General features: G+C 49.4%; 1 protein-coding gene across 6 annotated transcripts in view; it reads left to right on the top strand.

Annotated features, from left to right (window-relative positions):
* The window catches only part of PKNOX2 (PBX/knotted 1 homeobox 2), a 257,123-nt gene that overhangs the window by 225,478 nt on the left and 4,278 nt on the right, over positions 1-27,367 (top strand). For 5 of the 6 annotated variants that reach the window (XM_019710526.2, XM_074321096.1, XM_019710525.2 and 2 more), the window contains 4 exons: positions 11,095-11,224; positions 11,637-11,734; positions 12,519-12,638; positions 27,290-27,366. In XM_019710526.2, coding sequence (XP_019566085.1) covers positions 11,095-11,224; positions 11,637-11,734; positions 12,519-12,638; positions 27,290-27,366 — 425 coding nt within the window. The remainder of the gene's footprint in view (positions 1-11,094; positions 11,225-11,636; positions 11,735-12,518; positions 12,639-27,289; position 27,367) is intronic. The other variant, XM_074321097.1, reaches the window with a different exon arrangement.

Here is a 27,367-nt window from a genome sequence, read left to right as displayed (position 1 = left end):
GCTCTGCTCTCCAAGGCAGAATATTTTCCCAGAAACTACAAAATAAGAAAGCTGCCTGGTGATACCTTTCCCTCAAACTCACTGGTGTCTACGTACTCCATAAGCTCCCCACTTTCTTCCTCTACATGGAGGGGCCCCAGGTGGTTTAGAGTAGCCTCTTCTCATGAGACAGTCAGGCTCGGAGATATGGGTAAACCTGCTAAGGATGATTGGCAAGAGGTGCTGGGAAGCGTGCTTATGAAAAGTGGTGCTGATTTTATCCCTAAGTTTCGAGGACAAATGCATATAATCTATCTCTCTAGGTTGGTAGAGGCAGAGCAAGGGACATGGTGACCTCTAGAAGGCCAGCCATGCCTTGTACATTTTGACAAGTATTGCATCAAACCCACCCCAGTGTGATTTCTCTGAGACTCGATAGTGAGTACAGCATGGGACATGAGGCAAGAAGTTTATTTCCTCTTCCCATTGCTTGAAATCACCAAATCACTTTATTACAGATCTGAAAACAGCCGCCCAGGCTTCTGCTTGCTAATATTCTCTTGAAATAGACTCATTCCTTCAGAGTCTTATTGTACTTTCCCTTATGATCAAAATTAGCAAGAAACTTGCATAAAAGAGGACAATAATTGCTCAACGAGCATCTCGTTTGTAATTTATTAGTTTCTATTATTGTGGGTTACCATGGTGACGCTGCGCAGCCCCGGTGACAGGAGAGATGCAAGATAGGCGCCGAGGAGGCTGTGAGGCCTCACCAAATGGAGATGCACATTTTTATCAGTAATTTTCATGAAAATAATAAGTGAGGAGTTAATGAGATGGAAAGCCATCCTGTGGCTATTGTGAATTTTTTTTAAGTGTTGATCTAATTAGAATGCATCGGTCAGGAAAAGTAATGAGGGTTTAGTGCCTCACAGAGATGTGAGGATCATATCAGAAAATTAGCACCAGTCTTTGGAAATAATCAGGTCCTCGGAGAGGCACTGGATTTCCCCTTCTGGGCCTTCCAACTCTACCCCCAGCTCTGGCATTGGAAGTGTACCAGGGTAGTAGGGGAAGAGGGAAGGCCAGCAGGCTTAGCAGCCACAGCGGCCCCTCAGGGTTGGGGTCCTGAGGCTGACAAGTGCGTCTGCCCAAGAGGGTCACTGGAGACACCGGGCTGGCAGAGAAGTGAACATGGGCAAGGGCTCAGAGATGCTGCCTGTAAAAGTCAGTCCTCCTGGGATCACAGCATTCAGTGCTTCTGAGCTCCAAGGAAAGAGGAAAGAACTTTGATTTCCATTACTACCCACATCAGATCTCTGCCTGACTGTGAAGCTGGCCCTGAGGTGGCTACTGCAGAAAGCCTCTGATCCGCTTAGAAAGAAATCAGACAATCAGGCAAAAACAAAGACACCAGAAAAGAGAGGAAAAACCACTCAGCGAGGCATTTCTCAAACTTGTCTTTTCATTTCCTCTGACTGCCACCACCTACTTAGTTCAGGCTTCAGAGAGTAAATAAGGTAATTACACACAGACTACTGCCAGGGCCTCCTAACCTGATCTCCTCTCCTCTCTGGCTGTCCTCAGCCCTCCGACATCACACACACACACGCGCGCGCGCATGCACATACACACAATCACAAACTTGTGCACACACGTACACACACACACCCACGGCTCTGAAGCTTCTGTTGCTGGATGTATCTTTCTAGCACTCTGTTCTTGTCATTCCTTTGATCAAAAACTGTAGTTGCCCCCCAGAGTGTTCACAGCCTTCCCGTGACAGTTAAGGCCCTCCCATGTCACCATTCTTCCATGTCCATCTGTTTGGGTGAGGGCTCCACATCTCTGAAGGACCAAATCCAGCCTCTTCCCCAAGGGCAGTAACAGGACTGCTCTCCCAGTGGAAGCCTCTCTGATACCCCATCCAGAATGGATTTTTCTTTCTCTCAACTAACAGCTGGAGCACTTTGGGCTATTTATATGGTAAATACCACATGTGACTTTGTATTATAGTCACTTGTGTAAGCTTTACTTCCTCTCCTAGAAGACAAACATTATTTGAGTAGAGACAGTATGGTATATATTATTATAACCCACACCTGATGAAGGCTACCAGAGGGCCTTGTGCATGAGGCAGCCAGTGACAATCTGTCGAAAGAAGTAATATGGTTAGAAAGATGGAGAGAGAGAGAGACCGAGAAGCCAGAGGAGGAAGGAGAAATAGAAGAAAGGGAAAAGGAAAGAAAGCCATGCCGAGGATCTCGTGCAGGAGGGAGGTAGAGAAAGGCTGAAGGATTGGAGGAAAAGGGCAACACGGGAAAGAGACTCAGACCGGGAGAAGGGAAGTGAGGTGCAGAAAGTCAGAGACAGAAGAGATGGAAGGAGGACTGGTGGTGATCGTGAGATGAAGGATGTCTGAGGTATACGGAAAGGAGAAGGGACAAGCACGCACCATGGGCTGCCCCGTCCAGGCCAGGCTCCTGTCACTGTCTCACTGATGTGACTAGCATGGGCCTTCCCAAGAAGGACAAACCCGGAGCTGCAGGAGACTGTTCAGTGCAGGAGGTGGCCTTGGGACCAGGGCCCAGGAGCCAGTACGGAGAGGAAAGAGAAAAGAGCGTTGGGTGCGTGCGTGTGTGTGTGCTCATTCGTCATGACTCGATCTTAATCTCTCCAGCCTAAAATAGCAGCTGAGTGCCAGCCTGGCCTGGGGAGGGGTGTCTCCCCTCTGGAATATGATTCTTGGGATCAACATTCCAACCACCCGCCAGCTTTGTTGCAAACTGCTGGCTCATGGGTTTTTTTCCCATGTGCTAATCATTCAGCCTTGTGTTGCAGAGTAGGAGACGTGTTTTTCTATTCAAATGGGTTCCCCCCTCACCCCCACCTCAGATGCCGTACTGTGTCCCCATCCAACTCTATGGGGTCTGGGCATGTGCCCTGCTTGGCCTTCCATTTCTGTACATGAGTTTTCTCTTTGGGGATGCAATGGGGATTGGGGCGGGGGGGGGACTGCTTCTACCAAGCCGGAGAACTAAAACACAGTTTCAAGGACTTGGGCCACAGCCTGTTCTTTCCACGTCCCTGGGAAGTCACCCTGTACTGCCTACACCTAATGGCACCCAGGCTTCCTGATGCCTCAGATCCCAGGCTTCTTGCAGGGGCAGCTCCTCAGTAAGGAGGCTCATATTAGACTCAGACTCGGGGTTCTTCTGTCTTTATCTCGATGGCACAGACTAAACCATTCCACTGGAGAGAACCTAACTCCAGCCTCACGCAAGTATTAATTTGACCTGAAATCCATCCCTCTGTCTCCATGGAGATTTAAGCCTCAGCTCTATGCCAGGACAAATTGAGCTGAGCCACAGTTCTCATTCAGTGGCCTAGCATTTGAAGGGGCACTTACTGTGTGCACCATGCTAGGTCCTCTGAGAACATAGTGAATCGTGCAGGAGGAATGCCCCGTCTCAGTGGGAGGCACTGTGAGTGACAGCGGAGGAGATAAACTATGTGAGCCACTGAAGGCTCAGGGTGGAGGGAGCACAGAGGAAGGGCAGGAAAGGAGCCGCAGAAGAGATGGGAGGGGAGCTGAAGGAGGGCGTCTGGATTGAGCAAACCACGTGTGTCGCCTGAGGTTGACCAGTCACCACTCAGCATCCTTCTTCCTCCCCCAGGGAAAGCCCAGGCCTAGTCTACTCACCCTCATGGCCAGGGTCTGTTCCTGCTCAGAGACAGAATGAACAAACCTCCATGTGGATTAGACAGGCCAGCAGGAGGGTTTTGCCCATTGTGATTGGCGAAGTTGCAAAATTACTGGCTTGGAGGAGGGGCATTTCAGGCAGGCTTGGGAGGCATGGAAGGTGGGTGGTTAGTAGACTATCTGGAAGCTCTGAAAGTGAGTGTTCCCAGGGTAGAGAGAAGTCTGGGAGAAGCTAAGGAACAGAAACAGCCTTTCAGAATCCCTGGAGAGAAGGGGCAGTCATTCATGCATCGTGCATCTATTCGAGCATCTATTGAGCCTGCGCAGCTCCAAGAATATAAAAATGGATATGACGCGATCTCTGACCTCCAGCTGTGATGGTGGAGTGTCTTGCAGGCAAAGTTGTGGGAGACTACGCTTTGAGAGTGATAATGATGGCCAACTGCCAAAGATGTTAAAGGTAGTAAAGAGCGTAGGTAAGGGGGTCATTGTTGGAGATATGATAGGGACAAACTGAGTACCTACCTCTTGCATTGCTCACAGGAGACCTGGCAGAGAAAGGGGAGAACGTCAACACTTATTGAACCCCCTCCATCTCAAACACTGTGTGTACTGAGTGCTTTACATGTGTTACCTTATTTACTCCTCACAGCGAGGCTGCAAGGTGCACATTAGTTTCTCCATTTTGTACCCAAGGAAAGGGAAGCTGCAAGACGTTAAGATACTGGTCAAGGTCACACACCTAATAAGCAGCAGAGTCTGGGATGGGTCACTCCAGAGTCGATGTTCTACTTAATATAGTAAGTTCCTTTACTTTTTTGTGTGATACACAGGAAGAAGAACCAGGGGTCCTGGGTCCTGGGAGAGGAGGGGTCACTCTACCTAGATGTAGCTCAGGAATTTAGAGACTAGAGAGGAAGAACCCAATTGCTGGGAAACAAGCTTTTGGATTTGCTAATGGATTGAAAGCAGGGAGAAGAGAGGTACAAAGTGAACCCAATTCTGAGATTCTGAGCTTGGCTGACTAGCTATAACTCTTTAGCGATGCTACACCCTAAAAAATAAGCAAGGGGCTGATGAGTCTGTCCGTCCTTGGAGAATGTGGACTTGCCTATTGACCTGTACAAGGAGTTTGTATTTTAATATTAGCAGGAGGCTATGTGGGTGGGAGGCAGTCACTTCAGCCAGGCCCCCAGAAGTTCTGCCCAGTGGCTAAGGACCCTGAGGACCTGACCAGTGAGTTTTATGCTGGGGCGGAGATAAGGGAAGGTGGTGTACCTGCAAGGTCCCCACTGAGATGGCAAGGGGACAGCCCCATACCAAAGTGACAGGAAGTTGAGTTCCAGGAGTTACCTGCCGTAAGCATTAAATCTGTCCCTCCTGCCAGTTCCCAGCCCTCAGCCTTCTCTTGGGGATCTGGGGACCAAGAAGGCCCTTCCAGCCAGGTGAATGAAACGTGAGCAGGTCTCTCCTGTGCAGGCATGTTCCCTAAGAGATGCAGCTGCAATGTGTCCCCACCAGCCAGAGGGCCTTTCCCTTGAGACTAAAGCCCCCAACAGGAGTGGAACAAGAACAGGATCCAGTAGCTGTTTACATGTGATTGGCTTTCCTAAGTTTGAGAACCAGCTTTTCCTGGCCTGAGACAGGACGCTGGCTCTGCCAGAATGGAGGGATATTGCCAGGAACGGGGTGGCTGGGGACAGTGGCAACCTCCCCTCCCCCCCAAAGGCACATACTCACCCCAGGCCAAAGCCCAAGCAGGCCACATATTTATTGAGCATCTACCATGTGCCCAGCACTGTGCCCAGCAGCTTGGGGGAAGTCAGATAGACTGCTCTTTCCCTCAGAAAACCCACAACCAAAAAAACCAAATATACAAAAAGCAAAACAAAACCGGCAACCGAACTAGGGAAATGAGACGCATGCATAGGAAAGAACCATTGTGCTATATACATCCATCCACTATATAAGGCCCACGGGAAGCATTAGAGTCAAGACGATGGGCCATGGGCGTGGCCAGCGTTCATCCGGACAAGCTTTCCAGCAGAAGTGAGGCACCCAAAACCAGCTCCCCACACCTCGGACCTGGCAAGTCCATAGACAAACCCACCCTCCTGGGAAGCCTGGGGAGGTTTGGGGAGCCTATCTGAGCTGGTGGATCAGCAGAGACCCCTAGTGGCTTGGTGGGGGGTGGGTGGCAGACAGCTGGGGCCCATCAGGCAGAGAGAGAGAGAGAGAGAGAGAGAGAGAGAGAGAGAGAGAGAGAGAGAGGGAGGTGGGGGAGAGGTGCTCCCTCAACCCACTTACCTTCCACCCACCCACACAATACAATAAATCTTAGGGAACGGCACTGTTTTTTCCTAAAATCCTGAGGTGAATGGACGTTTCCAAGTCATCCAGTTCACTCCCATTTCATAGGCGTCCTAGTAAGCTGAAATTCCAGCGTTTCAAAATAACTTAAGAAAAACTTTTCTACCAGTTCTTTCCTTCACTCTTTTACTTCTTTCTCCCATCACAGTTTATTCCAGAAATTTCTTCCTTTAGTGGAAATTAAGTCCCCCCCAGGCAGCATAAGCCCTTTCCCTATTAACAGCGGCTGTGGGGTCAGACACAGCTCCTCCTAGGCTGACCTCCTAGGCTGATGGCAGACCACAATGTCCGAGTTCATAGTCATTGTCGGCTCCTTTGTGCATCGCCCCACCCCCCTCCCCCCTACCCCACCCCCACTCACCCCTCCTCCACCCCCCCTGCTTCCAAAGGTAATCACAAAAAGCCTTTCACTTTTTCTTAGTAAGGTCTTTCTTTTGAATTAGTCCTCTTATTTTGTTCCAAAAATGAAATTTGGAGTAAAAGTCACCTGGTGACCCCTGTGGTCCAGCAAAAGTGACTGATGGCCCGGGAGTGAGGGCCTCGCAGCTGATCCACGGGTGGATTCCAGGGGGTGTGAGCTCTCAGCCATGTTCAGGCTGCTCCCCTATTGCTCTGACCCCTCCTGAGAGGCTCTTGACTTCTCTGTGTCTCAGGGAGACAGCAGGTGAGGAGCAGAAGAGGGCAAGCTTCCTAGGAGGCCTGTAGAAGCCAACTTCCATCTGACTCCTGGGTTACTTGGTTTGTGCCCTATGGGACGTCACTCCTGGGAAACTATGCAAGTTTTTAGCTTTTTGGCTTATTTCCTTACTAGAAAGTAAGAGGCCACGCACTCCCCAGTCTGATGAACTGGCTCCACCACAGACGCCAGGAAGGTGCCCAGGATTCCCAGGCTTCTGGCAGTTTCCAGTTTCACTGCCATGGTTGTGGTGAAACAAGACAAAGGGTTCTTGGGCTGGAAAACTAGCACTCAGCCCCTGGTTTCTGGACCATTCAAGCAGACACATGAGACTGGATGCTGAAAAACGTCACTAAACCTCTACAAAATGTGTTCCTCACCTTGGAGCCTGGGAGGAAACAGCTCTATTTGGGTCTATACAGAGCAGCACCCACCTGTTTGGAGTCTGATAAACCCCAAGAGGCAGGTGTGGAGGAGATAATAATACTGTGCTTAGCCAAGATGTTCTCCCAAGGGGTTCCCACAGCTGCCATCATAGCTCCCTCCTCAGGAAAGAACCGTAGACTGTTTCCAGAGAGGCAGGATTCTGCTGTCTCCATAGAGACAGAGGCTCAACCTGAAACAGCTGCAAAGTCAAGTCACAGAGCTAGTCAGGGGCTACAGCTTGGACTTCAGGGGCTCAGCTTTGGCCCAAGAACGTCTTAGGCAGGGAAGCAGGAATGAGGGGGACGCATGGCAAGGACTGACCCCCCTCCCCGCCCCAGCTAGGTGTGCAGCCCCAGATGAATCTCTTCTGTTGCTATGAACCCAAGTGGACCCCTAGGATAGGTTTTAATCTTGGCTGTGCCATTCCCTAGCTGAGTGATTTTAGCCAAAGGAAGTGGGAATTAATTTGTTGTGTACCGACATGTGCTGTGCTGTGCTCATGTGGAAGCCTGGCCGTCTGACCCCAAAGCACATCTCTCTGTGGGAACATCAGAGCTACACTCAGAGCCAAGAGACCTGAGTACCGGGCACAACTACTTACTTAACTATAGAAAGTCACTTGCATTCTCTGCACCTCAATTCCTCTTCAGGCAAATAGAATAAGCTCCCTCCTGCTGACCCCATAGATAGTGGTGAGATTAAAATGAAATAATGTAGTGAAAGAATGATCTCTAATATTCAGTGTGTATGATAAATAGGTAGCTTTCAGGCCCATCTGATCTTTGGGACCATCTGAGGGAAATTTGTAAAAATACAAATTGCTAAGAGTCTGATTCAATGACCTTGAAAATCTGTGTCTTTCAAAACACCGCCATGCTCAGGTGGGTTTGTGAATCAGCTCATATTTACAAATGTAAGGGGTGAATATCATCTCCCCACACCTCAAGGAGGCCAAGATTTTGCTTCCTTTTTCTGCCCAGCTAAGCTGTGGCCAGCCTGGCACTGCCCTTGGTCTCTACCCCTGAAGTTCTCTATTCCATTCCTTTGCTTAAAGAACTTGGCCGCCTCTCTGCACCTCCCAGCAGAGACCCAGAGTAGGAGGAAAGAATAGGAAAAAGAAGGCAGACATTGTCCTGGGTTTCCCAAGCCAGGTAAGCTGGTATGGAGGCGAGCCAAGCCGCAAGGCTGAGAAACAGCCAGAGTTTGAATAAGTAGATAAAATGTTCAGTGATGGTAATGGTTCACCCTTCTGCTTCTGGCTAGTAAAATGTGTATTGGTAGAATCCCAAGGCATACCTCTTATATTTTATTTTACTGACTTTGTGTTGTTCTTGCTGGATACTTTTGGTGGGGGAGAGGGGAGGAAGAAAATCTGGAACAACTTTTTATGTTTGAAATCCCCCAATATCCTTACCCAATAAGGAGCCCCCTAGCATGGATGAGTCCAAACAAAGAGACCATTGAAAAGTCATTGCCATGAGTTTCAGGGTGCATGCATGGAGGGACCCTCTCCTCCTCTATTAAATTTACCTTCCAAGTTTGCTTCAGCTTCAAATAACATCAGTACTGTTCACATCCTGTGTGAACGGCTGGCTGGAATGTTGGATGAGAGCAATTCAACCTTGAAGCAGATGCATAGGTGAAAACTCAGGCTTTCAGGGATCCTGAACGTCAGCACTGGGTAGACATGTTCTATAAATGAGGAGACTGAAACCCACAGAAGTGCCACAACTTGCTGGTTCCCAGATCCATCATCTTTGCGCTGATGTCCACGCTGCCTCCATACTTCTGGGTTTGGGCTTTCTGTTCACCTTGCCTTCAATAACTACTTATTTAACCCCTTTGATTTGAGGAGTACCTTGCTGCCCAATGCTTGGCACAGGTGGGTGTTCAGTAGTTATGGATGAAGGAAGGCTGAGTAATCCTGGTGCTGCTAACCCACTGAGGGTCTTGGACAAGACACTTAGGTGTTTATGCCTCAGCTCCTTATTTGTATATCAGGAAGTTGGATAATGTGGCTTTTAGGGATCCTTCCAGTTCCTAGGCTTCTGCAGGTCAGACTTGGGGTTAGGCTTGAACTGCATGAGCAAAAAGGCCAAGAGTTCTGCTCAAAGAATAAGCCTCACTGGCTGAGAAGTGCTCACAGGGTCCCAGAAAGGAGAAGGCAGGGCAAGAGCTGCCTTCCCCTTCTCCAGGGTCACAGCAGCAGAGGTGAGCCAAGAATAGAAGCGAGACCTCCGATGGACAGGTCTCACCCAGTACAGGCCGATGGAGGATGAAGAGCGGCCTCAGTTCTCTGGGTGCTGCTCCTCTAGCTCTGGGACAAGGGACCATCATGCAGGGTAAAAACGGTAGTGCTGGAGATGCCAAGGGGAGTTTAGTGGGTCAAGCACTTCTTGAGAGGCTCTGCAATTTCCTGGTGCCAGGGTCTGGGAGGTGACTCACCATGGCTGTCCCCTGGGCCTTTGATACTCTTTCTGTGTCTGTTGCTGCAGGTAGGGAGTCATTGGGCCCAAGGGTTCGTTCAAACACATGTTTCTCCCCACTCCACACTCTAGACCTTCCCTGGAGGCTGACGGCCCAACCTTCTGCCCATCCTAACATAAGAGCCGGGAAATTGGGATCTTCTTTTCCCCCCTATTTGGTCTTTTTTCTTGACAGTTCATCTGTTTAAATCCTGACAGCTCATGCCTTAGGAGTCCAGGCATTGAGCATGGGAATGTCAGCCCCCGGTGGCCATTGGACATCTTGTTCAAGCCCTGTTTTCAAAAGAGGAACGATGGTCAGAGGAGCTGAAAGACCCAGGCAGGTCTCCTACGGCTCCTTGCACCACACCACATTCGCTGCCTGTCTCACTTTCTCCAAATAAAGCCCAGAGACCCCGACCTCTCACACACCCAGTTGCTTCCTCACAAACCCCCAGAGTCCCCAGCCACCAAGCAGGGAGGACTCCCCTTCCTGCCGGCCTGCGGCCATGCGTCCTTCCCCTCATGCCACAGTCCCTCAGCACCAAGTCTGAGCACTTCCTTCGCCAGCTGATAAACAGCGATGTGGAGATGAACAGGGAGCCAGAAAACAAACAAACAAACACGGTCTTTTTAGCTGCTTTGGCTACTGCAGAAACTAACTAAGGATTGTCCACTGGGAAAATGGAGCTGGCAGGTTGACAATGTGGGGCAAACGGACCCTGTTTGCAGTGGAAGTCTGTGTTTGGGACCTGAGGAAGAGGAAGGAATAGATGAAATGTGCTGAAGATTGAGGCTCATATGCGATGCCCTTAGAAGATGGTATCTGAAGAGGCTAGGGTTGCTGTTTTCTTAGTATTATTTAACAAATATTTTAGTAGCCACTAGGTGCCAGGCACTGAGCTAGGTGCTAAGGACACAAAGAAAAAACGTTATGTGTGTGGAGCTTGGTGTAGTAAGTGCTGTGATTCAGATACCGGAAGTGAGGCCCGGGGGGTGGGGCATATGGAGATGACTGAGTGTGAAAGACAACGAGGTTCTGGGAGCTAAAGCCAAGTGTTCAGCCCAGGATGCACATTAGAATCACCTGGGAACTTTTCAAATCCCAAAGCTCTGGCCACACCCCTGACCAACTAAACTAGAATCTCTGGAGTTGGAACCCAGGCACCAATAGTGGAAATTCCAACGTGAGGCCAAGGTGGAGACCACTGGTTCCTGGGGTAATTTATGTCTCAGGTTTGCAGGGACATGGAATGGCTGTGGTTGGTTGGTTGGTTGGTTGGTTTTTAATATTGAGGCTTCTTATACACTCTTTTTAGGAAACCATGAGAATTGCCTTTCAACTATGGGTCTGGGGAGGAGCAGGAAGAAGGAAATAGAGAAGGCAGGAAGTGGGAAGGGGAGAGGAGGAACTGGGGCTGTGACATCTGAGCATTTAGTGACACTGTCACAAACCACACCTCCCTTACTGCCAGGACCTCCTGCAGAATTCCCCCAATTCCATGTCTGGAGTCTCCAATAACCCCCAGGGGATTGTGGTCCCAGCCTCAGCGCTCCAGCAGAGCAATATCGCCATGACAACCGTCAACTCACAAGTGGTGTCAGGTCAGTGCAGGGGATTGTGGGGACACCCCTGGGAAGAGAGAGGGTGGCCCTGAGGGGATTCCAGGGGTGGGGGACAGGGCACTGCACAAATGTCCTAGGCAACAGGAGGGCGGGACTCCCTGATGAGTTTCTTGACTAAAGTGTTCTATGAGTTTATAGATGATTAGCACCAAGACCTGCTTGTGATGGTTTGGAACAGATTTGGGTCAAAGTCTCATGAGCCCCTCAGAGACCAAGCAAGGCAATTGTCGCTTCCCCCAACACATGCCACCAGAGGCTCTAGACCCCATCCCCCATCCCACCCCTGCCCACAGGGTCTGAATATCTCCAGAGCAGACGGTGTTTACATATAAGTGCCCTCACTCCCACCTGCCCCTATGGCAGGGGACACAAAAACTGGTTGTCTCCTCAGGTGGAGCCTTATACCAGCCGGTTACCATGGTAACCTCCCAGGGTCAGGTGGTTACCCAAGCAATCCCCCAGGGAGCCATCCAGATCCAGAACACACAGGTGAGTGTGTGTACAGGTGTGTGCACATGTGCATGGGTGTGGGGGAGGGCAACCATGATCACTTACCATCTGCCAGGTAAACCAAGTCACTCATTTACTCATTATTCTTCTAAGAGGTAACATCACCCCCACTTTACAGATTTGAAGCTGGGCATTGGAAAGGTTTTATCAACTCCTGGGATTTTGCTGCCTCCCAGGTTACATCAAAAGCTCCTGCACTTACTATTCCTAGTTTCCACTCAGAGCTGCTCTGTAGCTCAGTGGGGCAGAGCATATGCAGAGGGGGGCCGGGGGAAGAACAAGAGGATCTGAAATCAGAGGCCTGAGATCTGACATTAAGTCTAACCTCTGAGCCTCAGAGTTATCTTCAAAAGTGGGATTAACACCTCTGCACATAGCCCTACCTACCTACAGGGCTGATGTGAGGGCCCACGATGGTAATGGACAGGAAGACACTTTGCAAACTGTAACGTCCCCCAGAAATGCTAACTATTGGATGGTTTATGGCAAATTCGTCTCTCTTACACCCTCTGCATGGCTGTTTCCTCTGTTTCCTCTCTCACTCCCTTCCCCCTCCGCCACCCCCATTCCTCCTTCCTTTCTTCTTCCCTTCTCTATTCTCTGAGGAGCTGGTGTGGGGTAATGGGAAAGGTGACCTCCCAGGACCCTAGAATGAGTTGGGAAGGGGGTTGGCAGAAAGAGCCTGCCGTCACTATGGCAACAGGTCCCTAGCTGCTGGCCCACCTGGCTGCTGATGCTGACTTTTTCTCCATGCACCCTGAAGGTTAACCTTGACCTCACCTCCCTCCTGGACAATGAGGATAAGAAGTCCAAGAACAAACGAGGAGTCTTGCCCAAGCACGCCACCAATATCATGCGTTCTTGGCTCTTCCAGCATCTCATGGTGAGTGTGTGTGTACTGGGGGTGTGAAGGTGCAGTGCGCTGTGCAAATATAACCCTTTGGGTACCAGACTCCATTGTCATCCCCAGATCTTTAGAGGGCATGCCCTCGGAGAGAAGCTCTCTGATAGGGTTATCATCTCCCAGAGGCCAGGTCAGAGGGGAGGCTTCTGTGGGACCTCAAGCTGGGAGACTTTCTCTAGTGTTCTCTGCTGCCACCTCAGGAAAAAGGGTGATGTCCAAGACGGAGTAGGGCAGACAAATTCTGAGGAGAGTTAGGTAGTGGGCAAGTGTACGGAATTGTTTTGTGAACAGAGTGAGGTTCCATGGGGGCCAGGGCTGTGCTTCCTGGTCCAGAACCCTCCTCCTGCAGGCGGCCACGTTCACCCCTGCTCGTCTGTGGAAGAAAATGTTCACTCTTGGCCAGGACTCTCCCGTTGCCCTGAGTCCTCACAGTTCGGGGAGGCAGAGGGTGCATGTCCCTTTCCGTCTGCTCAGAGCACCGGATGAGGCACGGTGTGCGGGAGCTATTGTTGAGACCATCAACCCTGGAGGGGCAGCCAGGCTGAAATCCTGGCGTCTTCCCATAATCAGCTCAGCTCTGTGACGCAGCACAGATGCTTCCATAAGCCCCCGTGGCTACTTTCGTGAAATGGCGACAAAGCCTTAGGTTTAAATGTAATGTTTATAAAGTGCCTTCTGTGTGTACCAACAAAATGGGAGCTACGTGCTTGTGTGCAGGGTTCGTTGCAACAAACAGGCTTTCGGTTGAGTGTAAGGAATGACTTCAAAATTATAATCCCCTAGCGCCATCCAAGAGCCGCCACAATAAATAAAGGCCGGTGACTATGTCTGGGCTGATTGTGTATGTGTGTGTGTGTCTGTGTGTGTTGCACGCATATGCCCCCCCATGTGGGAAAGTACCTCTGTGAGCAGAGGCAAGCTCCCAGCAGTCTGCAAGCTCTTGGCCTGGCCTGGCAGGACACAGATACAAGACAGACAATAAGCTTGGGACTAGAGACATCTTGGCCTGTGAAATATGAGGAAAACCATGAGGGAACTCTTTCTCAGTGAGGGGGATCATGGGAATTAATCGATCAATCGGCCAATCAACAAACAGCCCTTCACTTGAAATGTGAGTGCTTCCAGAAGCCATGGATTCTAGGCGTAGGTGGCAGTTGTCAGATTTGAGATCTTAGAGACTCTGCCCCAGGCATGCTGTGCACCCAGCAGACAGAAATAACTGCTCTGTGGTGATGGATGGGGGGGCCAGACATATCCCCACCCCAACTCTAGGGACTTGGGGCTGCCTAGAGCTTTGCTGAGAGAGCACATTTTGAAAACACCCCTGGTGAACAAACAGTAACCAAATTTGGAGAGAAAGGCCTGGGAGTGTGGGCGTTATGGTGAAGAAAGGAGGTTGGAATGACTCCCAGAGCCTAAGGATAAAGCCGGGGAGCCAGGGCCAGGGCCAGCCTCAGGCCTCTTGGGAGCGGCCCTGGCTAAGGAGCTGGAGCTCATGGTGGAGATGCCCAGGTCTGCTACCGGCTCTGGTTTCTGCACTGTCAGAGAGCCGATGGGTTCCAATGGCATCCGTGGCTCCAGCTCCCAGCCCACCTGTGGAAAGAGAGGCTCCTGGGGCAGGATGCTCTCTGTGCACTGACCTGTCACACCCAAGATGGGAGCAGCCCACTCCCCACCCCCACGCCGTGGATCTAGATCTGGCTCCAGCATCGTGGTGTGGGAGGTAAGACTGGAAGGCCGAGGATGTGGTAGACGGCTCAGGGGCTTTTGAGGCACCAGACCTGGGCTCAGATCGAGGCTTTACCTCTCATTCTGTGCCTTCGTCACACCTACCTCTTGTGAAGATGACGATGAAGCAGTGAAATGATTGCCAAGACCCTGGCACAGTAAGGTGCTTTAATACATGTTAGTTCCCTCTTTCCTTCATTCCCCGTCTCCCACCCCCATGCATTTTTGAAGACTGATGTGAACACACCTACAACCTCACTTCTGAGGGGGAGAAAAGAAAGATGTAGGAGGGAGAAGAGGCTGCAGACAAATTCCTGTACCGGGTGTGTGGCGTCCAGGCCAGCACCCCTCACCAACATCCATCAGCCACTATGGGCACCACCTCTGCTGCCATCCACTTCTCATTTGCAGCTCACCAGCCTGAGACTGTAGGGTCACCCTATCGGTCCCACCTGGCTGTGCCTCTCCTCTGACCTTGGACCTCAGTTCATGTCCTGCTCTCTTGCTCCTTCCTGCTGAGCGCTCTCTGTAGCTCAGGGTCTTTTCTTTCCACTCCATGGTCACTTCCAGCTGAACTTGGGATGGCAAAGGAAGGTCAGTGGGGAAGAGAGAAGAGTAGCCACTGAGCACAAAGCAGAGGGAAGGAAGGACCAAGCCTGACTCCACAAAAGTCACCTGGGACAACAGGGAGGACTTGCTGAAAGCATGAGTAAGACTTTCTGCCGGCACCCTCCCATCCCCTGGACCCTCTCCAGCTCCGAGTGCGTTCAGTGCGCGTGCTATTAATAAAGCACTTAACACTGGCAAAGTCCTCCCCCAGTTAATGCCTTCCCTGCAGAAGCCATTGAGAGAGGACAAGGGAGTGACTCCTGCGCCTTTAAAGTCAGAACTCAGAACTTCTGGAGAAGGAGGACGATGAGGAGGAGATGGGGAGAAGTCTCTAGGGACACAGCAGGGCTTAGCTGTCCTCGCAGTCCAAGGCTGGGCCACAGATTAGGCTGCTACCCAGATACAAGTGGGCACAGCCCACCCCACCCAAGAAAATCAATACCAGCTCAGGAAAGAGGACATAAAGGTTCTTGGTAACCGGGTACAACGGAAAGAAGACAGGCTTCAAAGCCTGACAAACAGGGGTATGAATGGAGGAGGCCCTCCCACTAGCTGTGTGATCACTGAGTCTACTTCTTTGAAAAAGGGAGCTAATACCCCTTTTCCATGGTTGTGACAATTAAATGAGATAACATATGTAAACAGCCATGACTGGCAGAGAGTTGTGCTTAAGAAATGTGAGTTCCCTTTGAACTTTCCAGAACAGTGGAACAAGAGCAGGTTCTTGAGAGGAAGGCCCCAAATTTGTGAAAATTAAGTAGAGGTGGATGACTGGCCTGATGTTCTGATCTGCAACACCTACTGCTTTTACCATCATTTGACCCTAAGAATATACTGATTAACATTGTTACTTACTTGTTCTGTGTGCATATGTGTGTCAAATCTACATGTCTGATGTCTCTGACTCAGGTGTAAATTGCTCAAGAACAAAGAGCATACATACATTAGGCCTCTTCTGTGGGCTCTAGAGACTGACTCCCAAAGTGTGTATCTGTGCGTTATAGTGCTGCTCCCTGGAAAGGGTTCATTGGTGAATACGTTTGGAGAAACCTGGGTTATACAAAGTTAACATTTCTTTATTCTTAGTGTATCAGGGGGCATTGTGGATTTGCAAGAGGGGGTATGGCTTGCAGCTTTCCCCAAACATATTTGATCATTCTAAGCCTCTCTTGTTTTCACTGTTGCTTTATAGAACAGCCCTGCTGTAGTTCTGGGAAAATGCAACTCGCGGTGACACTGTGTTGGGCAGATAGTAGCTGTGCAGTTTTAAGAAAGAAGGGTAGAAATGGCATGAAAAAGAGCAGATCTCAATCTACAGAAGATGTTCTCACATCCAGTGCAGTGGGGACAACGAATTTGTTGATTGGTGAATTGGAAAAGCTGGATAAAGAAAGGAACAACCATTTAAAAAGACACACTTTAATTTAAAAGATATACATATATTTATTTGCTAATCTTTTGATGTATGGTCAAGCATTTTGGCATTTGGAAAGTAATCTGGCTGCAGGATCTTTCTAGATTTTTATTGTGTATTCCAGTCTCTTAACATTTGTCTCTCTGTTCCTAACGATACGGCATTTTTTAAGCAAATTTGAGTCTCAAGTCTTTTGAAAGCATTGCACTCAGTGTTTTTTTTAGCAACAATAACTCCTTCTTTTTGCACTCTTATTTCATTGGTTTGCAGAATCGCTAATTAAATGGTATAATTACAATAGCACACATAACTGGCATAAACAAGTTTGATACACGCACTGCTGACCTAGCTGCAGGTGAATCGGCTAATGAACATCCTGCAAAGTAACCTGCTCATCTCAAGCATTCAGGACAATGTGGACAGCAGTTCTGACGGTTTATAGTAGAAATGGAGAGCATTGCATAGTCTGCAAACTTGGTTAACAGAGATTAGTTACTAGAATTTCTATAGTAAACACTGTTTTTTCCTGTTGTCACCTTTCCCTCTGGCAGAAGTCAGTGTTCTCTGATTCCTCTGGTCCTGTGTCTGAGGCCTCTTGTCATTGCCACTGTGCTGGGGCATTAGCAGCCTCCGAAATGTATTCAGATGGTACAATGCTCCTGGGATGGAGACTAAACCCAGATCCTTTTTGCTGTTAAGTTGCAGTGAGAGGAGATGGTTTCATCCATTAGCTGCCTCCTTCTGTGTCCCTGAAGAATCCAGTGATATTTTCTTGCTATTGCATTTTGGTGGAAAGAGGCTAAACTCCTCCTGGAAGCAGTGGTTCCATAGCAAACCCAGACTGGGTGAGAAACACTGGCAGAGGGTCCTCTCCATGGAGGGGAGTAAAGGGAAGGACTGCACTTCCTCCTCAGCTTCTGCCCCATCCCCTCTACTCCAGATGCCAGCCTCCCCCTGCCCTGCTGGGTGATCCTATTCATTTTTACCCAAAAATGACTGTTCTCTGGACTGCAGCCACCCAAGCACACGAGCAGCTTTACAGAATAGTCTGGAGGTGGGGGGAGGGAATCGTACAGATGAAACCAAGCCCCAGCAGGCCCCCCACCCGTCACAGGAGCAGCCCCTTCATTAACCACTGCAGTGTGCTAGATACACGCCAGCGTCTTCATGCAGCATCTTGTGATCCACCCAGCCCCCGCAGGAGATGGGCACTACTCTTATCCACATTTTACTAATAACAAAACTAGACTCAAAGAAAGTAACACATGCCCCAAGGACCCACAGGATTTGAACCCAGGCCTGTGTGACTCGAGGCTCTACTTTCTTACCCACTAAGCCATATTTCCTCCACGTTGCCCAAGAAACTATGGGAACCTCTCTAGGCTCCCTTGCAGGTAAAGCAAAGGGGACCCTACTTTCAGCTGAGGCACAGAGCCTCATCCTGAGAGAGGCATAGGATTTTATATGCTCCGCCCTAGTTTTCAGATACGGTGAGGCTGCCGTATTGTCTCTTCCTTTCCTCTCACTTCTCCATCCATCACTTTCACAGGCCTAGTCAGCATCCAGCCAGGGCCACAGCTGTACTCTTTTCGGTGTTGCCTTCAGTCACTCAACAGACATTCTTTGCATGCCTTGACACTTTCCCTGTGCCTCACATTGTAGTAAGCCCTAAAGGAATTATACCCCCATCCCTGTCAGAGACCCACGTACAGCATCCATCTGTACAGCTGACTTAGAAACAGCAAGGTCTCTTACAAATGAAAAGAGTGCATGTGGTCTATGGAAAGACGTGGTACCTGGAGGTAGGATCTGGATTTGAGTCTCACTGCCCCCTCTACCTAGCCAGGGGACCTGGGAGAAGTTGCTTGACCTCATATGAAGCCTCAGTTCCCTCTGCTGTAAAATGGGGAGTACAATCTCCAGCTCATAGTAGTGTTGTGAGAATAGAATAAGATGATGGTGTGAAAGCACTTTGTCCTGATACAGACACAGACACTGCTGCGAATGCCTCCATCCAGTCTCTCTCCTGGAGTCCCGTTATCTGCCCTGCCTTGGAAAATGATGAGAGAAATCTTGACACTTGTAGGGAATCTCTGGTGGAAAAAGTAAGAAAACCTTGAAAACCAAGGAAGTGGCTTAGAGAGACTGAACCATTCTTGTAAAATATCTTGTCTGCTCCTTTTTCCTTTAACTTTGTTATACTACCTAAAATTCCGTTCATCAGACATCCATTTAAAACGATCCAATCCCTGTCAAAAGCAGATGCTTAGGAAGAGTCCAGGAGGCCACAATTCATTCACAGCTTAGTATGAATTAGTCCAGAGCTTGCCTTTTCTACCTCCACTCAGCTAAGAGCAGCTTCGTGGGAAGCGTGCTAGCGCTTGTTAGTGGGAGAAGATGAAGGTTAGAACGCTTTTTTCTAAAGATTAGAATACTTGTTAACACAGCACTTTCAGAAGGCAACCCCAAATGGGATGCCTGAGGAAGGCTTTGTAGCAATTGTTCTGAACGTCTTCTGGGCCGTTGACCCTTCCGAGAAGAGGAAAGCTTTATCTGCATCATCAGGAATGTACCTTCAGGGGGTTTGACCCTGACATTCTAGAGGCTGGAAACCTCCGATTCAGAATGCTGGCTGGAGGCTAGATACCACAGGGGCCCTGTGAGAAGAGGTCTGGGGAGTGTGAACAGGGTCAGAAAAAAGGAGACCCTGTTCACCCTCTCAGAGTTCACCCAGGTCTAGTTCTGTGCCCTGAAAGTAGAGGAAGATCTGTTATTTGTCCTTCTGAACCCTGTAGTCTCCTCTCCACCAGAACACTGATCTTTAACTAAATTGGCTTTTGGCGCTAGCCTGTAAAACTGCTGTTTTTAAAATAACTTGTTTCAAAAAATAAAATAAAATAACTTGTTTCTATGGAAAAAATGTGATCTAAGTTCCAAATACTAACATATCTATCCACTAACACCTAAATTCCAGGTTTGGGACAAGATTTCAGCATTCAAAAGGCTGACAGTTTAATTGGGGGAATAAATTATACACATGCACCATGAGTGGTCAGCCCAGGATGTAATCAAGTGTTGTTATACAAACACACATACTCCAGGGCTCGAGAACGGAAGAATGAATAAAGGTGAGAGGAGTTTGACCATCTGTGCTGGTCAGACACACCCAGAATAGTGTGTCCAGGACTGAGCATCAGATTTCAAAAGGTCCTTTGACAAATTGTGCCCAGAGAAGGGCAGCCAAGATGGGGAAATATCTGCTCAAATGACTCTAACAGGACAGATGTCATATGATGAACGGTTAAGGCACTGGGAGTGTTTGGTCTGTAGAAGGGATTTGTTGGTTTAGGGCAGTATATAGAGTAGGGCTTTGGAGGCAGACAGACCTGAGATTGAACCCAGCTCCATCTTTACTTGCTATCTAACCTTGAATGGGTCAATTCACTTCCCTGGTGTTAATTTCCTCTTCATAAAGTAGAGATAATAACACCTACCTGGGCTGACGATAATCAGTAATATGTTAAAAAGCACAGAGCCTGACAGCTGCTCTAGTGCAGAGGTGGAGTGGACGTGGCTAAAGATACAGGGGTGTGAACCCGCCTCTGCTACTTCTTGTATAACCTGGGGCCAGTTTTTTAACCATCCTAGGCTCAGTTTTCTCATGTGGAAAGTGGAAATAATGATTCCTATTTCATAGGTGCCTGGAGAATTCAATGCGGATATATATCTGGCACTTTCACAGAGTACTCTGTGAATATTGTAGTATTCAAAGTTAGCTGAAAACTATAGGCATCCGTTAAGTGGTAACAATGCTTGTCACGAGGTAAGAGGCAGCGCTGTAGACGTCTGTGTGACGTCAGAGGACAGGCTGTGCTCTCTGGCTGGATGAGTAGGGAGGCAGATTTGAGTTCAATAAAAAGATCTTCCAAACCTCCAGAGCAAAGGGCTGCCACACTGAGTGACAGTGGCACCACAGAGCCAAGCTTCCCCACCTTTTCTGGGATGGCACACATAGAGAAATGATAGGAAACCAACAAGGCTGCTTGCAGCTGTAGATCAGCCAGAGACTCTTGTTGCCCCAGACCCTGCCAAGCCGCCCCTGGGACTGAGGACAGCATTGTCTCTGCACACCTGTAACTTATTTGGGGTGCACTGCTGAAAGTTCTGGAGTGAAAGACTCCTGCCCTAGAGAGAGGCTGATTTCAGGGGCCTCTAGGGCTCTGTGCAATAGGGAGATGTTAGTTAACAGGGTTTGGTGGAGGAGCTGGGATGTGGGCTGGGCCTTCAAGGGTGGCTAGGATTTAGGATTGGGAGGGAAGAGGAGAAAGAGGAGTCATCTGGATGAGAAATACTCCTGACAGATCATCAATGCCCGCCTGGCCTGTGCTTCCTTCTGACCAAAGGGACTGGCCCCTCCTCCCAGTTGTGAGCATGACATCCTCTTGTCCCCTTACTTTCACCTTTGCCTCCTGAGGAAACATGTGTCCCCTCGGCACTGTTCTCTCTCCCATGAAGCTCAGGCATCTGTACGTGTGGAGCTTTGGTGGAAAGCACACCTGGAGGCTGGAGGTCAGGCCAGCTGTGTTCCTGACTGCATTCATCTTTCTGTGCCAGAGAAACATTAGGTCGTGGATTCCTGCCTGTGACTTGAGAGTGTTTTCTCCCACCCACCCTTCACTATAAGGATGTAGGGAGAATAGAGCCCGGAATCGGCCCTCCGACTCCCCAGGAAGAATGGAGAGTGTGGGAGGCATGCCCTGGGGTAGCTGCAGTCCCAGGGTGTGAGCCACACTGGCTGCTTCTGAAGCAGTGAGTCCCGGGGAGGGAGGCAAGATCAGGAGTAACTGTTGAAGACTGGGCCTCGTTGACAATAGGCCAGTCAGCCATAGGGTTGGCTGGAGCTCAGCTGAGAAGAGAGGGATGTGGGAGACCCCTGGCTTGCACTGAGCCCCACAACATTCCATGGGAGCCTGCAGCTCAGTGATTCCACCTGGAAAATGACCAGGGGAAATTTCCAACCTCACAGCCTCCCCCGAGAAGCGTGAGATCCAGGTTAGGAGAAAACGCCCCCATCATATGTGCACAGGGGCTGGAGCAGTCCCAGCGTCCAGGAAATGAAACCCATTTGCAGAAAGGAGCACATTTATACATGCACAGAAGGGGCTGCTGGGGCTCTTGCCATCTGTCAGGAAAACAACCTGTGGCTTTTATAGAAACAGAGTTACGTGCACCGAACGGCAGATTTATTTCCTTTGTTATTCATTTAACAAACATTCGTAGAGCATGCCAGGCACTGCTCTAAGCACCTTCCAAATATTAACTCATTTAATCCTTATTACAGCCTTGAGGTAGGAGGAATTCTTTCCCCATTTTACAGAAGGGGAAACTGAGGAACGAGCTCAAGGTCTTGAGCTGGTGAGAGACCAGGATCCAAAGAGTCCATGTTCTCACCCACTTCTCACTGCTGCCGCCAGGACTCTTCTGGAGAGTTGAGCAGTGTGCCCAGTGGAGTCCTGAGTACGCGCCCTCCTCCCCTCCCCCTGAAATACACGTGAAACAATCCCTGTGGAAGAGCACCGTTACTAAGTCAGGCCATCTAACTGTGGGTGAAGTTCCTGGGGAGACTGAATCCCTGATGCTCACTCACCCTCTGCCACCTACCTTCACACCCTCAGATACACAAGGGAACAATGACAAGTACCAGTGGCCCCTTAGGTCCCTGTGATCATTCATTCAACGAAGACGTATTGAACCCTTAGCTGGGCCAGCATTTTCCTCCTATTGATGAGGTAGGAATAGTTATGATCCCTTTTCTCAAAACCCGGCCGCCTTTCTGGTTTGGGTGACAGACAACTAAACAAATCATCCTGTAGTGTGTGGGATCCTAGGCTGGGCAAGCAGTCAGAGCTCATAGGAGGGGCACCCCAATGGGCTTAAGGTGTTGGGCCAGCTTAAGGAGGGCCCATCTTGTTGCAGTGTGAAGGATGGATTAAAACAGAAACCAGAGGGCGGGAGAATAGCTTTGAGATTGCAGGAGGGTGAGGAAGGGGAAGGCAGTAGATTTTCACGAGGGAAAACTATACAGCAATGAAAACAAACAGCTACAGTTACACAGAATCACCACAGATAACTCTCACAACTATACTGTGGAGTGAAATACGGGATGCTATATGATTCTATAGGGTCCAAAACCCAGGCAAAACGAAACCATAGTGTTTAAGGATGTAACATAGTAAAACAATAAAGAAAAGCAAGAAAGCAATTACCATTCAAAACCAGGTTCTCTTTAGGGGTAGTGATTCGGAGGGGGGAAGGGGGTTTCTGGGCGTTGACAGGATCCTATTTTTTTACCTGGGTGGTGATCACATGGGTGTTCGTGGTAATACATGAGTCTATACATTTAGTACTTTGTGCTTTTCCGTGTGTGCACAATGGTAAGGGGACGGGAGTGAAAAAGAGAAAATGAAAGAATGGAAACTCTGAGCAAGGGCAACGCCCACATTCCCTGGGTGACTTACTGTGCTTCTCTCCATTGTAAAAGTCTTGTTTTTCCATTTTGGCATCTCTGAAATCAGGGTGCAGCCTGCCTTCAATGATAAAATGTGGTTGATTCGGGGCCCTCACCATCTTGCTGCCTCCCTCTGGTTGGCCTTCGACCCTCCTAGAGCTATGCCAAGCCAACGGAGCTGTGGCCCTCAACTGGCCTCGCACCTACAGCTGCTCAGGCATAAGAAGGGATGAAGGGTGTGGTTGACTCCTGGTCACAGTAGAAAGTGGAGAAAGAGAGCACAGGGCCCACTGACACCGGCGGGCTGTTCCTTCCCGTGTGTTGTGTCCCTCGGTGACCTGGACGACCTTATGCTTATCAGTATGGGCTCGGAAGTGGAAGAACAATCTCGGGGTGGGCTTTCAGTGAAAGGAGTGGTCAGGAACCTGTGAACCAACCCTGGCCAAGCTTCTTTCAGACCCAGGACCCCAGGCAGAACCCATTCTGCAAACTGAAAGATGCCTCCAGCTTCAATAGAGTCCAGATGAGACTTGAGTTATGGGACTATAAAGGGAGGTGTCAGAAAAAGGTGGGGTACAGTTTAGGTTAGATTTCCGGGGATTTCCTGATGGCAACTACAGTGCCATCAAACACTTAGTCTATGTAAATCCTGTAATTCCCTTCTCTGAAGACTGAATAGTCAACAATATGATGTCTGGGAGAAGTCACTACATTGTACAGAGTGAGGCAATGGAGCATACATGCTTTCCTCCATTATCTCAGTAAATCAGTCCCAGAGGTAGGTACTTTTGTGATTTCCAATTTAAGCTGAGGACACTAAGGATGGGAGACATAAAACAACAAGTTGCCAAGGTCACACCGCTGCTAAGTGGTGGGTGCAGGATTTGACCTCTCCAGAGGCCATCCTCTTAGCCACCAGCAGCTCTGCCTAGTCACGTGAGGCTCCATGCTGGCCCTGAGACGGAGCTGTACTTTTCTGGCCTGTCTGTACCTCTTTCTCAAGGAAGAACTGTCTACTTCCAGAGAGTTCTGCTGCCTGTACCCTCCCCTTTCGACTCTAGAGACGTTCCTCCAGTTAGTCACCAGACAGCAGCTACCATGGTGGCTCGATGGCTTCCCATGGTCTCATTTGATTCCTCTTCCCGTCCTTGGCCCCCAGCCATTCCAGTTGTGCTAAAAGTAGCACTGACCAAACCAACGTCTGTCCAGGGGCCAGGACTATTTTGATTCTGTCCTCAAGAATCATCGGGTCTAAGGCGTGTACAAGCTGGACGACTCCCATGAGCACTCAGATGTGGTGCCAGGAATGTTCTGGATGACACACCTGTCCCCCAAGCTGGGCCAACTTCTGCTACTCATCCCACGGCCTCTACCACGCGCCTCCTGAGATACCGGTTCCAGGAAGGATGGGTGGTGGGACCTGCACTCCGGGAGGAGAAGAGGTTAATATCCTTAGCCATAGAGAACAGCCAGCAGCTTTGGTAACACTCCTCTTATCCCTGTCTATTAAATGGGAGCATGTTAACCCATGGATTTATGATCTCCACTCAGCATGGAGGCCTGCACCAGAAACCCCCTTAGAGATAGCAAACATTATCCTTCCGTGGAAGGCTAGAAGATTTCCTTCTCTGGAGGTCTTTATAGTGGTGGAGATTTCCATCTGACTGGCCTAAACACAGTCCTAGAGCAGGCCTGCTGCCTGGAAGGCCCACCTCCTTCTGCACTAGGACGGCTTGGCCATTCTTCAAGGTGCACAGAAGACTCACCTCCGTGGGGACTCCTCCCCAACCAGCGCAGCCTCACCCTTCTCTTACCACCCAGTGGGCTTACAAACTGCCATTTACTACTTGAATAGAGGCTTTTCCCCTTTGCCTACAGCCCTCCCCTCTCAGCTGTGAGCTCTTATGGCCAGGTATCTTTCATTAGCGGGCACCCAGTTTGCAGTGGCTTCCCAGCATCTATGGGTTAGTGAACCAGCATGGTTGGCAAGGCGAACCTTGCTCTGCTCAGGAAACAAGTCGGCCATCTCCTTCTTGTGTTGGTTCACTCACCTGTTCCATACATGACCATTGAACATCTACTCTGTCTGTGACTGGTCTGGACGCTGGAGACACAATATCTAATAAGACTAGGCTCCTGCCTGAGAGCAGCTCCCAGAATAGCGGGGAAACATATATTATCAGATAGTGGGCTAAACACAATTATTTAAGTGCATCGGCGACTAACTTTGCCCTAGGGAGTTGGGAAAGGTCTTGCAGAAGATTTAATCTGTGACTAATTTTCACTCAGAAACACATGCAGTGGAAAAGTGGGGGAAAGAACATCCCAGTGAAAGGAACAACATGTGGAAAGGCATGAAGGCATGAAAGGGCCTAGTGGGGCCCAAGAAAGCCAAAATATTGCCATATTATTGCTGTGTTCTCTTTGCTGGCCATGGACAGAAAGGCAACTTGGCTTCTTGGTAAGGGAGATGGGAAGTCCATGGAGAAGGTAGAAAGGCGTGGGGACCACTCTTTCCCCAGAAGGTGTCAGGACACACAGAGCCCCTGCTCCTCTCCCCTTGGGGCCTGCAATGTCTCCTCCCAGCCTCCCCTGCTCCCTCCTAATCTGGATGAAATTGGCTCCTGTGACACTGATGTACTTTCCTTCTTGTTAGAATCTTAATATATGAATCACAAGTCCTGCTGCCCTGGCATGGCGGTCAGGGTCACAGGTGTCAATTAAACAACATCTGATCCTGATTACTTCAGTCAGGGGTGCCGAGGCCAGCAGAGCACGTTGCTTCCTTTGTCACTGATCATAAGGTTACTCCTAAGGCTGTTGATCTCAGACTCATTCCTTAGAGAGCTGCAAGGACCTTGCTGACATCATCCAATAAGAATAACATGAACAGCCACATCTTACTGAGCACTTCACAAGTATAATTTCATTTCATCATTAGATGACTTTGTGATGCAGGGTTCAATGACATACATGCCTGAGATCTCACTGCTAGTCAGGATAGAGCCAGAATTTGAGTCCCAGTCTTTGGAACTTTAGAAAGCCCAAGCACCACTTTAACACCACCTCAATCCTAGGGAATAATCCTGGCCTGAGGATGCTGGATGGCTTAGCCCTCTGCCTTCAGAGCCCCCAAATCTCCTCTGGCTTCCAGGGCAAGACACTTATCACACCTCTATTGCATGCCTCCGGGTGTCAGGTGCTGTGTGGGAGCCTGGGAAAGACACACAGATGCATAGAACCAGTTATCATGGGGCTCACCATCTGGGGAAGCCAGAAGGACCCCTTTCCACTGTTCCCCCAAACTTTCCCGTTCTTTAATGTGACCTGTTCAGCCTTCCTTATGCTCCAGCTACCACCCATTTCTCCTCCTAATCTTCCATGGTGTTGGTTCCCCAAACCACAGCACCTATTGCTTTGTTTCTGCTTTCTTTCACTTGCCAGTCATTTACATGTCATTTGCATGTGGAAAGCCCTAGGGATACATTGATAATTAATAAGACATGGTCTCTGCCACAATCTAAGAGAGGGAACACACATGTAATCAGTGCAGGGATTGAAGTCCTGGAGACTGTAGCAGACCTACACTGCTTCCTCACTCACCCCCACCAGGACACTGATTTGGTCTTGTCAAGTGGCATCATGAAAGAATGGGAGGAAAACTGGACCTAAATCAGAAGGGTTAAGTTCCACGCCAGTGCCACCATGTGAGGGACACTGGAGAAGACATTCCGTTTCATCTGTACAGTGGGCTTGACGACACCTAACTGGCCTAGCTTACAAAGTTTTAGTGATATGCTTTATTAAATGAAACTCAGTGCATGAAAACATTTTACGGGTTATAAAGTATTATATAAGTGGTAATTATCATTATATGTATCTCCTGTCTCCCCTCCCCCTCCCCCAGGATGCCTAGCATAAATCTGGGCACACAGTAGATATACAGTAAATATCAGCTAATTGAATTGAATTGATTCATTCACCCCATTTACCACATTCTGATAGTCCTGTGGGCTTTTGATAGCCTCACCCAACCAATGCCTGCCTTGCCTACTGGAGGCGGTAGCGGGGAGGACCAAGTAAGAAGGATATAAAGTGCCTTGGAGGCACTTACTGACATATCAAACTATAAGGAAACCACCTTGGTCCCCATCATGGGGCACTGGGCTGAGGGCTGGAGGGCGGTGAATGTGGAGCCAAAGTCATGGGGTAGCCACCCTCGAAGCCCTAAGTCCATTCTTTTGGGGGAACAAACATTACACTTCTCCCAGTTTGGGCTTCCAAACCACTGGGGCTGCCTGTGATGTGGTCACAGTCCCTAGGGGGTCACCACCTGCCCACCCCTCATCAGCCCTTCACTTCTCATTTCAGCACCCCTACCCCACGGAGGACGAGAAGAGGCAGATCGCGGCCCAGACAAACCTCACCCTCCTGCAAGTAAATAACTGG

The sequence above is a fragment of the Rhinolophus sinicus genome, linkage group LG16 (genome assembly GCF_036562045.2).
Source record: "Rhinolophus sinicus isolate RSC01 linkage group LG16, ASM3656204v1, whole genome shotgun sequence".
NCBI classification, from domain to species: domain Eukaryota; kingdom Metazoa; phylum Chordata; class Mammalia; order Chiroptera; family Rhinolophidae; genus Rhinolophus; species Rhinolophus sinicus.
The sequence above is the reverse complement of the archived record's forward strand: the minus strand, read 5'-3'. Positions and strand labels throughout refer to the sequence as shown.